The sequence below is a fragment of the Pleurodeles waltl genome, chromosome 12 (genome assembly GCF_031143425.1).
Source record: "Pleurodeles waltl isolate 20211129_DDA chromosome 12, aPleWal1.hap1.20221129, whole genome shotgun sequence".
Classification (NCBI taxonomy): Eukaryota; Metazoa; Chordata; class Amphibia; order Caudata; family Salamandridae; genus Pleurodeles; species Pleurodeles waltl.
In genome coordinates this window covers 279,920,586-279,932,923 of record NC_090451.1, presented here as the reverse complement: position 1 = coordinate 279,932,923, position 12,338 = coordinate 279,920,586, and the positions used below count along the sequence as shown (strand labels likewise).

General features: G+C 47.8%; 1 protein-coding gene across 3 annotated transcripts in view; it reads right to left on the bottom strand.

Moving 5' to 3' along the window:
• HSF4 (heat shock transcription factor 4) overlaps positions 1-12,338 on the bottom strand; it is a 356,190-nt gene that overhangs the window by 93,306 nt on the left and 250,546 nt on the right. For all 3 annotated transcript variants that reach the window (XM_069216203.1, XM_069216204.1, XM_069216205.1), the window contains exon 9: positions 5,028-5,133. In XM_069216203.1, coding sequence (XP_069072304.1) covers positions 5,028-5,133 — 106 coding nt within the window. The remainder of the gene's footprint in view (positions 1-5,027; positions 5,134-12,338) is intronic.

Here is a 12,338-nt window from a genome sequence, read left to right as displayed (position 1 = left end):
TCCAAAATCTATAATATATTTTAGCCATCCTTTAAGTTGACCCCATGCTTCTTTACTTACCATACAATCTTAAACACAATTTGAGGGTGCTTTATAATTAATTATAATATCACAGATATCATTACCAGCCTAGTGACAGTGTAAATGGTAACAACATCAATAGTGGGCTCTGCATTAATTAGTGTTTTGAGGGCCCTGCAGAAGCATGTGTAAGATTACTCTAATAGCGAATTGTCTGTGCTCACACTTGAAATAAAGGCTCGCTATGCCTAAGTCTTAACTAAACCCTATATCAGTACGAGCCAACTCACAGAAAGAAAGTCCTCTATAATTTACCATCGACCTTGCTTGCATCCACTAGGGTGTGTGAATTTGGGAACTCTATGACATAAAGTCTATTGCCCTTATTCCACATTCCCTGTTATCTCCGTGGGGAGATACTGGGGTTGGAGTTTACAAAACAGCAGGTGTCTCCTTGCGAGACAACTGGGTCCACACGATTTTTTTCCCGGGGATAGCGAATAACATGAGGACCATGGAATATCAATCTAATTCAGCATGTTTTCCCCTTAGACCTGTTGTTCTTTAAAACTATAGGACAAAACCCACATGCATTTACCACCAGCTTGGAGGAGGGGCAAATGTAACAGAGCTATTTTTCTTTGCCCAATGGAGTTAAAGTGGGGCAACAGTTGCAACGGTGAGATTGTTTTTCTTCAGCTGGGTGGAGCTTTTTCTGCTCCTCCGTGTTTAAGTATGGGTGTTGGCGGGGACCATGCACAGTAGCTGCCTACAGTTCTTGTAGCTTCTCCCACGGCTCTAGGGGGGTCATTACGACCGCCAGGGGTAATGTGGCGTCCGTACCGCCAACAGGCTGGCGGTACGGAGGCCCTTATACGACCGCGGCGGTAGCGCTGCAGTCGTACCGCCGGGGCCGGCGGTTTCCCACCGTTTTAGCCCCGGCGGTGATAATCCGCCAGGGCAGCGCTGCAAGCAGCGCTGCCCTGGGGATTATGACCCCCCTACCGCCAGCCTGTTTCTGGCGGTTTGCACCGCCAGGAAGAGGCTGGCGGTAAGGGGTGTCCTGGGGCCTCTGAGGGCCCCTGCACTGCCCATGCCACTGGCATGGGCAGTGCAGGTGCCCACTAACAGGGCCCCGGCCAGCTTTTCACTGTCTGCATAGCCGACAGTGAAAAGCGCGACGGGTGCAACTGCATCCGTCGCACGGCCGCAACACCGCCGGCTCCATTAGGAGCCGGCTCCTATGTTGCGGCCTCATCCCCGCTGGGCCGGCGGATGCAAACTTGGTTTGCGCCCGCCGGCCCAGCGGGAATGTCGTAATGGCGGCCGCACAGCGCCGCCCGCCAATGTCGTAATGACCCCCTTGGTCTGTTGCCACCTGCAAGGGGAATATAGGATCCAATAATTCCGGTCCTGAAAAAACTGAAAGCTTGAAGTTCATCTGGCAATACCACTCCGGGCAGCTTGTAATGAGAGCTTAAGAACAGGAGACTGGATTTATAGTGAGGTAAACTTTAAGTAGGGCCTCAAAATTCTGCCTCCCTGTTGCTTTCAAGGACTTAGGTATCACTTCCAGATAGATCATGTTTTATCAATTCTTGCATCTTTACCCGAGGTTCACAAAACAAATAAGTTTACATTGAAATTCTTAAATTCACATGTAATCTTCAACTTTCTCAAGGTTTACACCCTTAATCCACCATCCATGAGGGGAAATAGTGGCTCTTTGGGCCTCATTTATAGTTACTTGTTATTTGGTGCATAGATATCAGTGAACCTGGATCTTAAGTTCTTCTGATATTTCTAAATATTGACCATTACAAGTTATTCCATGCTGAATAGGGAATAACATGTGGACCCGAATAATCTGTCCATTTCCGTGTTGAGCTCTCTTAGACCTCTAAAATGCAATGCCAGCCACAATACGTCTCACTAATCTTCTTTTCGAATCTGACTCCTATGTAACTTCACACTGGCGAGAGACAGGGAAATGTGACTGGTTGAGGGCCTCATCGGGGCCCTATCTTTAGACAATATTTTCAAGCCTCCCAAGCACAGTCCCAAGGGGCGCCGGATAATTTAGAGCCTTGCCCAAAAAGCCCAAAAATAATTGTGTGAGGAATTCCCTCTAAGTGTGTCTTCCATCATCAATGTTAGTGAGTTGTTTAATGACTGTGGTGCCTAAAAGTCACTTAAGAGCTTGATCATGGTTCAATAGTTTGGCTCCCCATCTTTGGCAGAATATTTAGTTATTCATACACCAAATATATACAGAAATATTATTGAAACTAAGAAAGGGTCCTTTTATAACCATAGATGAAATTAGATGTTGGAAGTGATAAAGATGGGTAATGGATTGCCCCAGGGATGTGTCCTAGCACGGGTTCTTTTCAGCTTATATGTGGCTGATCTACCAAGTTTATTTGATGTTTTTAGTTCCTTCTCTCTTAAGATGGGATCATCACACATACCATGCTCAACGTACACATGTGATTTGGTATAATTACAGTATACCCCAACGGCCCTTCAAAAAAAGAATTTCAAGAACACCTTTTAAAGATAAATTGGGGAAAAGGTAACACATTTGTCATGGTTCTTAGATAAGACAAACCTGGAAGAGGTAAGAATCTATAAATATTTAAGTATGCTTCTTTCCTTTAATTTAAACTGGGATAAACATGTTAGAATTATTAAAGCAAGAGCATTTTTATTCAGCCTCTTTGGGGAATTTCAATAATATGTATGAAGCGTTATCATACACCCCACTAGGTAAAGCATTTTAGCACAAAATCACAACATTAACACTTTATGGCTATGAAATTTAAGTAGCTGCTTGAAACAAGTATTAAGTTTGCCGAAATAATCAATGATCCAAAGTGTCCATTGTGAAATGTATTTATTAGCATGGACGCATATGGCAGGTGTTCACTTTTTAAAATTTTGTAATAAGCTAACTTTGAAAGCTGAAGTGTTAACGTTGTCAGAGATTTCTTGGCTGGAGACTCAACACAGTGAACTTAAATGGGTGAAGGATGTTTGAAATATATGAAGGACACTAAGGAGTATTTCTTACCCTCTGAATTCTTTGAAGGATGTGAGCCATTCCCTCATAAAAAGCTATTAAAGGAGGATGCCCTGATCCTGTCTTTACAAAAGGATAGGCTTTATCTTTCCAAAAAATCCTCCATTACACTAACGTTGCAGTCCTTAGGTAATTCTGATGTGTTCCCATATTTCTTTCATTTACCAGATCCAATCCTTCATCTTGAAATTGTAATGTTAGACTAGGACGTAACCCTGTCCTTGGGCAGCCAAGTATAGTTGTGATACTTAAAGAAAGGGGGAACATGTATATTTTACCAGAAAATGAAATACACAAAAACCTATGTTTTAATTGATTGTCTTAGATTTTTAAAACTGCGACATTAATTTTTAGAGCCTTTCTTTTTAAAATATGGGATTTATAGGAAATATGATGCTGTTGACCTGTCAACTAATCTGCGTTTTTTAATGTTGTTGTGTGGTTGAGACGTTTTTTAGGATCAGTGAAAAACTTGAATAATCATTATTTACTGTGACGGGAAAGTTGTTTTAATTTTATGTATTTGTTTTATGAACAAGTGTCTTAATAAACATATACTTTACTACTACTTATAGCTAAAGTCTGAGATGGAGCTTGAGCTGTCAGAGATATAATTATTCTCACAGATTATTCTCTCAAGAACAATCTGGTGCTTACACTGGATTCAATCCCAATTTTCATGAAATAAAGGTCTTTCAGTGGTGACGGCCTTATGCTTCTATTTCACATGCTCAAAAGAATAAAACACCTTTATAACAGACTATTTTCAGCAAGTTACACATATTGTTGTCCTGTCACAATCTAGGTATTACAAGACCCCATGTGAAGAGTCTCCTCAAAAAGCACCACTACCTCTCCATGGGGCTCAAACTGTAGACGACAAACTAACAGTTGAAACCTTAAAGTTTCAGCAAATCAGACTCATCACCATGGCCCACAATTGATGGTATACTGGATCCAAACACCAAGGTCAGATTAATAAAGGGATGTGCACATTCAGTTACTAGCTAAACACACCCTGCTAGGGTGCGCCAGCTCCAGTCTAGGATGCGAAACGCGTTAACAAAGAACGGCAATTGTACTTCCTCAAGCTAGTGATGGGTGGCCCTGACACTTTAAAACTCCCACATATGTGGGAGCTGTCAAAGATTCACAGGAGCTGGGGCAGGGTATGGTATAAGAAACTGACAGTGAATTGCCCATGATGGGCTGCCCGTTTGAGCAAAGGAAAACCCCTGTTGGGTTATAGTTTGTGAATGTAAGTATTCCATGCGGCCCTCCTTGCCATCTCTCCAATAGAACTCATGAAGCATGCTAAATATCAGCCGCCTTTTGTGTGGCGTGATTTTAGTGTGCCCCCAGTAGGTTTTCTTTGTCCATGTACATTTTTATAATACAAAGCATGCACATAGGCACATTGATTCTCTTATTAGAATGGTGGCCGCTACCACTGAAATGAGGGAACGCCCCCCACCCATTGAACAAGCTCTAACTTTGCACACAAGCATTGCCTTTGCCTTAATGTTACAGAAGGTACCCCACAAACAGAAAGGGCCCATTCTGTAACGCAAAACCTTCCCTGGAATGCCACCATTTACATTTGTTTGGTATATAAGGGGTGCACCAAATCTGACAGATGACTGACTGTCACAGGTCTACAATCCTCGCATTTCGCACACTTGCAGATATCTGCGCACACTAATGCCTCAAAGGTTCAGTTGGTCTGGGGTAGAAGTCAGTCACATGGCAGGCAAATCGTACTTGTGATTGAATTTGCTTCAGTACCTACAAAACTTATCAGCAACTCTGGCATTTTAGAAGACTCCTGAATTCCTAACAAGACATTCACACTGTGGTTCTCAGAATAATTACGTGCAGTAATCAGGTTTCTAATGACAGACTTTGAAAGAAGTGACAGACTCACATCCAAAACACTAGAAGGTTCCAAGTTATAGTGCTGGCTTCGAAGCAGAAGCTGAAGGCCTTCTAGGCTCATCTCGGAACTGTCCAAAGGGTCGCCCATCGCTGTCCTGCAAGAACAAAAGTATATTTTATATTTTTACAGCAAAGCAGGTGATAGCCTACTATTTTATTGTTACATGGCCCATAATCAAAATGTAATAGCAGTTTTTATATAATAGCATTTTCATGCTGCAACCAATGTTGACATTACCTGAAAAAGACCGCCATTTGTACAACCTTTTAATGAATGAGAATAATTTATATGTTAATTGGATTTTACTTATTTATACTGTAGGAAGTACATCATCCAAGGCTATAAATGCCAAAGACTATTTTAAGAAATAAGCTCTCACTACACATTGATCTCACTTGAAAGTCATTAAAAAGTAAAATGTCAGCGGGGTTAAATCCGTGCTATGCTGCAAGATATTATCTCAGTGTACAAATGAGCCTGGGGCCATTTTAAAATATGCCCAGAATGATAAACTGTAATTAAAATGTTTTTAGCAGGGAAACCAAGTAAATTTTTCTCACTGTAGAAACAAATCCATCGCTTTTAGAAGTTATGTTTCTGGGTATATGTATAGTGCAGTGCTTGCTGATTACTTGCATCTGGTGCGTTCTACTCTGGAAGTTAATTTCTGATTAGACTTATATGTGTCTATGAAAATGAGTTATGGGAATTTAAAAAGAAAAAGCTGTGATATTTAGAACACTGTTTTTCTAGCATAGGATAAGTAGACCTCAACTCCATTTTTCAAATTTAATGGCTGCAGTTTAATATTATTCATTGTGAGTTTATATTTCCCACTGACACCGCCAGCAGCATAACGTGCACTGTTTATTTTATATACCATATTGTTCAAGAAGAACTCTAGTGAAAGCATTTAGTTACTTTCAAGACGCTTCCTGCATCCATAATATATTGCATTTATTCATGAGTCATTCCATTTTTAATGTAACTAGTTTGTTAAGACAACTTCAACAGTCACAAGAGGTGAATCAATATCGCAAATCGAGAGGCGACGGGCCGCGGGACGAGACCCCCCGGGCAACGTTGGAGCACATGCAGAGGGTCAGAGGTGATGGGGGGCCGACGCCCGGTGAGAAGGAGAAGCGCTCTCCCCTTACGCACCGTGGGGAGAGCGGAGCACGGACCTGAGGCCTGCGGCAGGAACACAAGCCGCGGCCTCGAGTGACGGACCGGCCCGCGACGGAGAGACGCGCCTCCCGGAGGCCTGCGGTAAGAGGTGTGCCTCCCCCTGCCCTCGCTGCCGCAACCACCACCGGAGGGGGCATCGAGCGGCCCACACCTCGCCAGCCTGCCCCGCGAGTGGTGACCGCTCTCCCCTGGGCTTGGGGGAGCGGAGGACGGGGCACAGATCCGTGACCCAGAACAGAGGGGAGGCCCGGCGCCGGAGACGCGCCTCCTTTCTCCATTGGACCCCGAGGGCGGCGGGTGTTGCCGGGCTCCCCCGCCAGCCCCAACAGCACCCCCCCCTAACCTAGCCTTGCACCTACGGCCTCGTGGTGCGCTGCACCATAGCGGAGACCTGCAAGGGGGGGAAACGAAACAAAACAAAACAAAACAAAATAAAACAAACCGAAAAACAAAGCAAAAGGAAAACTAAACGAAGCAAGAAGCAACCGGGCAACAAGGAAATAAAACAAAAAGAAAAAAAGACAAAGAGGCAGAAAAAGACGATGGGGGCACCCACAGTTACCCAGAAGGAAGAAAAGCACAACAACAATTAAACAAAAAAGAAGGAGGGAAGGAAAAGAAAAAAACAACGAACACTGAAATAAAGGGGGGTGCAACAAGGGACAAGAGGAGGGCGGAAACCATCCAAGGCAATAACGACAAGAGACCACACAAATACAGCACGGCAAAGGAAAGGTGGGACAGACAGTGAGAGAGGAGAACAGGGGGGAAGGAGGAAGGCCGGGAACATCCACAGCAAAAGTGCTTCAAGCAACCAGGAGGCCCACCATAAGAGACACACCTCATCCTCACTCCTACTCCTTCTCCGTGACCTCCCAAATCAACGCAAGGTGTGGAGGACGGCAAGAGGCCTCACTTTCACACGACTTTCTCCCCCCCTCCCCCACTGAAACAACGAGGCAATGTCTACATTCGAGCCCGTGCCCAGACTTCTACTTCTACTCTGTCCAAACAACCGGATGTCTGCTCCCTGAGGTCGCTCGGGGGGACCAGCTATTGCTCACTCAAACTCGCTGTTCAACTAGGGCTCCCTCTCTCCTCTATCCCCAATCCCCCCCCTCCCGTCATTTTCTACACTCTCAGCTCGTGCTAAGACCAGGACAAGTACCCTCCGGGCACCATCAGCATGGGGAAATCTGCAATGCCCAGAGGCAAGACGACGGGCAAAGCATCGGGTAAACCAGACCGTCAACTACTTTTCTCCGAAGCCCTGCGCCAACAGACACACTCCCACGTAGTAGAACCCCTAACCCCCCACATACCAACATGACAGAGGATACGCAAGGTGCGTCAATGGATCGAATACTGCAGGAGATATCGGTGGTGGGCCGCAAATTGGAAGGTATGGACAATGCCATGGTGGCGCTAACGGCAGAGACAAGATATATGCGCCTAGAAATAGCAGGCTTCCAGTCGCAAATCTCCGGGCTGGACCAACGAGTGACGACAGTGGAAGCCCAAGCTGCCTCCTGGACCAACAGAGACCAGGAACTCCTGCACCTTTGCAGCAGGCTAACCGATCTAGAGGACAGAAGCCGCAGAAACAACATTCGCCTTCTCTGGATTCCGAAGCGACGGAGGGCACGGACATCCCCTCCTACCTACGAGACATGCTCCCCAAATTAACCGATACAACATTTGACCCACCTCTAGAATTCCAACGGGCGCACAGACTCAGTCCCAAGAGACAGGATGGAAAAGGCCGCCCTCACCCAATCATAGCCTGCATGCTGCGGCATGGACAGGCTCGCCAACTGCTACACACAGCCCGAACACAAGGCCCACTTCGGTTGGATACCCTAGAAGTACGGCCTCCAGCTGACTTCTCCATAGAGACTGCAGAACGTAGGAGAGCTTTCCTCTCCTTTCGCCCCCGCCTTCATCACCTAAATGTGAAATTCGGCCTATTCGAACCAGCCAGGATGTGGATCACCAAGAACGGGGAGTCAAGGACCTTTTATGACCCAGAGGACCTGAGAACATTCCTAGAGGGGTTGCATGACAAGTCACAAACCATGGAAACAACGGCACAGTCCTCCCCCCCCCTCCCAGGACGCACAGGGCCAAGCCCTGGGAGCTGGCCAGCCAGAGACTGTACTAGACCCTGACAGAAGAACAGCCACGGATTCCCAAACCAGGGGGAGAGACCTGGAGAGACTAACAAAAAACTACGACGACAGAGGTCAAGTACTACAGGTGGTGGCGATGTATACACAGCTGTCCGATAGAGATAAATCCCGATCCCCTTTGAAACCCACAGTGCCCTCCACCTGAGGCCAGGAGGGCACAACGCCCCCCCTACGGGTCTCCGCTATCGTGAACCATGGGCTATCGTAGAAGCGCCACAGAGGCCCCACAGCGGAGAAGGCCAGATGGAGAGATGAGTATCGGTTTTCTGTGCATCTCTAAGACACTATAACGCTGAGTGCCAGTGCCTTTAATAGACCTTGAAAGTCTTTGATTGTTTTGAATGTCTTTTTTGACTGCTCTTGATTGCTTCTTATCGCCCTTGCTTATTCCCAACTGCCCCTGGGAGCCCCTCCCTGCCCTCCCCTCACTCGGAGACCCAGAAACGTCCTTCCCTCCCCCTGTCCTGCCCCCCCCCCACCGCTCTCTCTCGGAAACGATAACCCTACCTCACCTCATTTAGTACCGGTCTTGTGCATCTCCTAGGACATGCGGGACTCATTTTATCATTTTATCATCTTATCAGCATATTACTCGCACATATGGCCAGTTTATCCCGATTAGGGATGGGGCGCCAGGTATGAGGAGGGGCTCAAGACTCAAGATTCAAGTCCCTGGTTGCCAAGTGAGTGCCATAGAGGGCCCGCCGTGGGTGATGGGGAGGGAGTAGAGCAGATCATGGACATACCTACCTAGCACAAAGGAACATCCCACTCCCAGATCTGGGCTGCCATAGGAGTAGTGCACACCTTCTACGCAGCCCCCCTTCCTCCTCCCCCCCCCTTCTTGGGCCACCTGCCTACACCGGGCACGACCCAGATCCGTGCGCGGACGGGGATCCCTGCGCAGGGGGGCCTGGGCGTCTCGCGTGCGCCGCCTCTCTTGACGCGGGGCCCGCTGGCTGAGCGTCAATGCTCATTTTGCCTAGGTTTTAGACCCGCCGGTTAAAGTTCGCAGATATCGGGACCCCAGTCCTGATCTCTTTCTTTATCTTCTTAGACTCCCATTAGTTCTCCCTTTTCCACTGATACGCCTCTTCTTCTCTTTCTCTTCCTACTATCCTACACGCCTGCTACCTCCTCCCCCTCCTTTCTTCCTCTATCCTCTCTCTCCATCTAAAGACCCCTACCCCTGTCCCCACTTACCTTCATCCCCCCTGACCCCTACCCATATTCCACTACCCTACCTCACGTGCTCATACCCCCGGGTGGGCCGACAAAAGAAAGGAGGATGCCCAACGCGAATAAGTCACCAGCAATACCCCTATGGATAGTTTCATGGAATGTAAACGGCCTCACCCACTACATTAAACGGAAAAAAGTCTTATCCTATCTTAATTCCAAACAGGCTGACATTGCCCTATTGCAAGAGACACACCTAGACAGACTCGAATCGGATAAACTACGGAGGGACTGGGTTGGTACCACTCTATTTAGTTGTAATTCACCTCTATCTAACACGGAGAGCACCCCAAGAAAATCTGGGGTGGCGATCTTACTGCGCAAAACCCTCCTTTTTCACGATCATCAAATCATGGACCGACCCTGAAGGCCGCTATGTATTCGTCAAACTAAAGATTGGAGACTCTACACTATGCGTGGGCTCCATATACGCACCAACGGGTCCCAAACGCCTCTTCTTTCTACAACAGACTCCTGACCGAGATAGGGGAATCTCGCTATGTAACAGGAGGTGACTGGAACATAACTAGAGACGCAGTACTGGACAGAACCGGACCCCTGGACACATGTAACAATGCAGACAGGGCCCTACAGACTGATATACTTTCGGACAATGGCATTGTAGACCCCTGGAGGCGGACTCACCCGGCTGAGAGAGAATTTACTTTTCTCTCACCAGTACACGGTACCCAATCCCGGCTTGACTACTTTCTTCTCTCTCACAATCTAGTAGCCCATACTGTTGACGATAGCACACTGGAGGGAGGCCTTTCGGACCAGGCTCCCATTCTTGTAGCCATCCAGTTGGGTCTAATATCTCCGGGCCGCAAACCCTGGAGGCTACCAATCCGTTGCTATCGATCCCCCCAGGGTAAGCTACAACTGCAGGACCATGCAACCACTTTCGCCCAGGATAACCTGGGCACTGTAAATTCAAGTCGAACCATGTGGGCCGCAGCCAAGGCCCCGATACAAGGCCAACTCATGCGAGATGCTGCATTGGCGAATAAAGGTAGGAAAGAACAAAAGGCGGCACTGGAACTCGACATCCGTCGACTCACCAGGCAATATACAGCGCATCCCTCCCTTCCAGGACGCCGAAAACTAGAGCGCCCCCAAATGGTTCTTAACGAACTATATACCACCCAGGCTGAATATGCACTGCAGAGGCTTCAAGGGAGACACTACGAACAAGGTGAGAAGGCTGGACGGCTGCTGGCAGCCCAACTTCGCCAAAGAACAGCCGCTTTGGCTATCCCGGCTATCCGATCCTCCTCTGGGGAAATACTGACACACCCGCAAGCTATTGCAAATGAATTCGCACTGTTTTACAGATGCCTCTATACACCGGAAACAACAGCTAGTCCGACACAGACCGCCACCTTCTTAGAAGGCCTTGCTCTCCCCTCCCTATCAGAGGAGGGACGCAATCTCCTGGAAGTGGAAATAAGCAGGCAGGAATTAGATAGAGTCATCTCCGGCCTCCCCTATCACAAATCACCTGGGGAGGATGGATACCCGGCGGAATTCTACAAGTGGGTAGGGAAAGAGGCGATCGATATCCTGCATGAGGCCCTGAATGAAGCCTGTGAAACACAGACACTGGGGGCCATATCCAATAACGCCACGATAGACATTATACCAAAACCCGGGAGAGACCCTCTACTATGTGGCAGCTATCGACCCATCTCTCTCCTAAACGGAGACATCAAAATTTTAACGCGCGTTTTGGCAAACACACTGCGCAAAGTAATACCGTCCTTAATCCATCACACACAGGTGGGATTTGTATCAGGCCGCACCTCTAGGAACCACCTGCGCACCCTATGTCATACCCTATGGACCGCAAGGGACTCGCCGGAGACGGCGTAAGCCCTGTCTCTAGATGCTGAAAAGGCGTTTGACCACATAGAATGGCCTTACTTGTTTGCAGCTATGGAGAGATTCGGCCTGGGAGACAAATTTATCTCTATGGTACGGCTGCTTTATGACCAGCCTGCGGCCAGAGTCAACTGTGAAGGCTTCCTCTCAGACCCTTTTCCTATCCGTATAGGTACAGGACAGGGTTGTCCCCTTTCCCCCTTCTCTTCCTGCTAGCGATGGAGACCTTGGCCGTAGCTATCCGATCCTCCCCCCTCATATCCGGCCTACCGTTAACTGGAGGTATCTCCAAAATCTACCTATATGCCGATGACGTCCTACTAACCCTCACGGACCTAGAACGATCCATATCAGCCTTGCTGGAGATCATCGAGGAATTTGCAACTCTCTCTGGTTATCGCATTAACTGGGATAAGAGTGAGGCACTTCCCCTTTTGCGAGTAACTGCAAAGGCAGCACTTCTAGGTTATCCATTCCGCTGGACACCGAAACGCCTTAAATATTTGGGAGTACTAGTCAATCCAGGCTTGGCACACATGGTGGCGGACAATATCGAACCTCTCATTGCGCGGACGAAACTTGACTTTGCAAAATGGACCCGATTGGGCCTTTAAATGTGGGGGCGAGTGCAGGCAGTCTGGATGGTCACATTACCCCGCTTCACCTACATCCTGGGACTCCTCCCCCTACAGGTACCCCTCTCCACACTACGAGGCATAGACGCGTTCATTAGATCATTAATGTGGGGCCCAATGCGACCGCAACTATCACCTGCCAAGCTCCTAGCCCGCCGTTCACACGG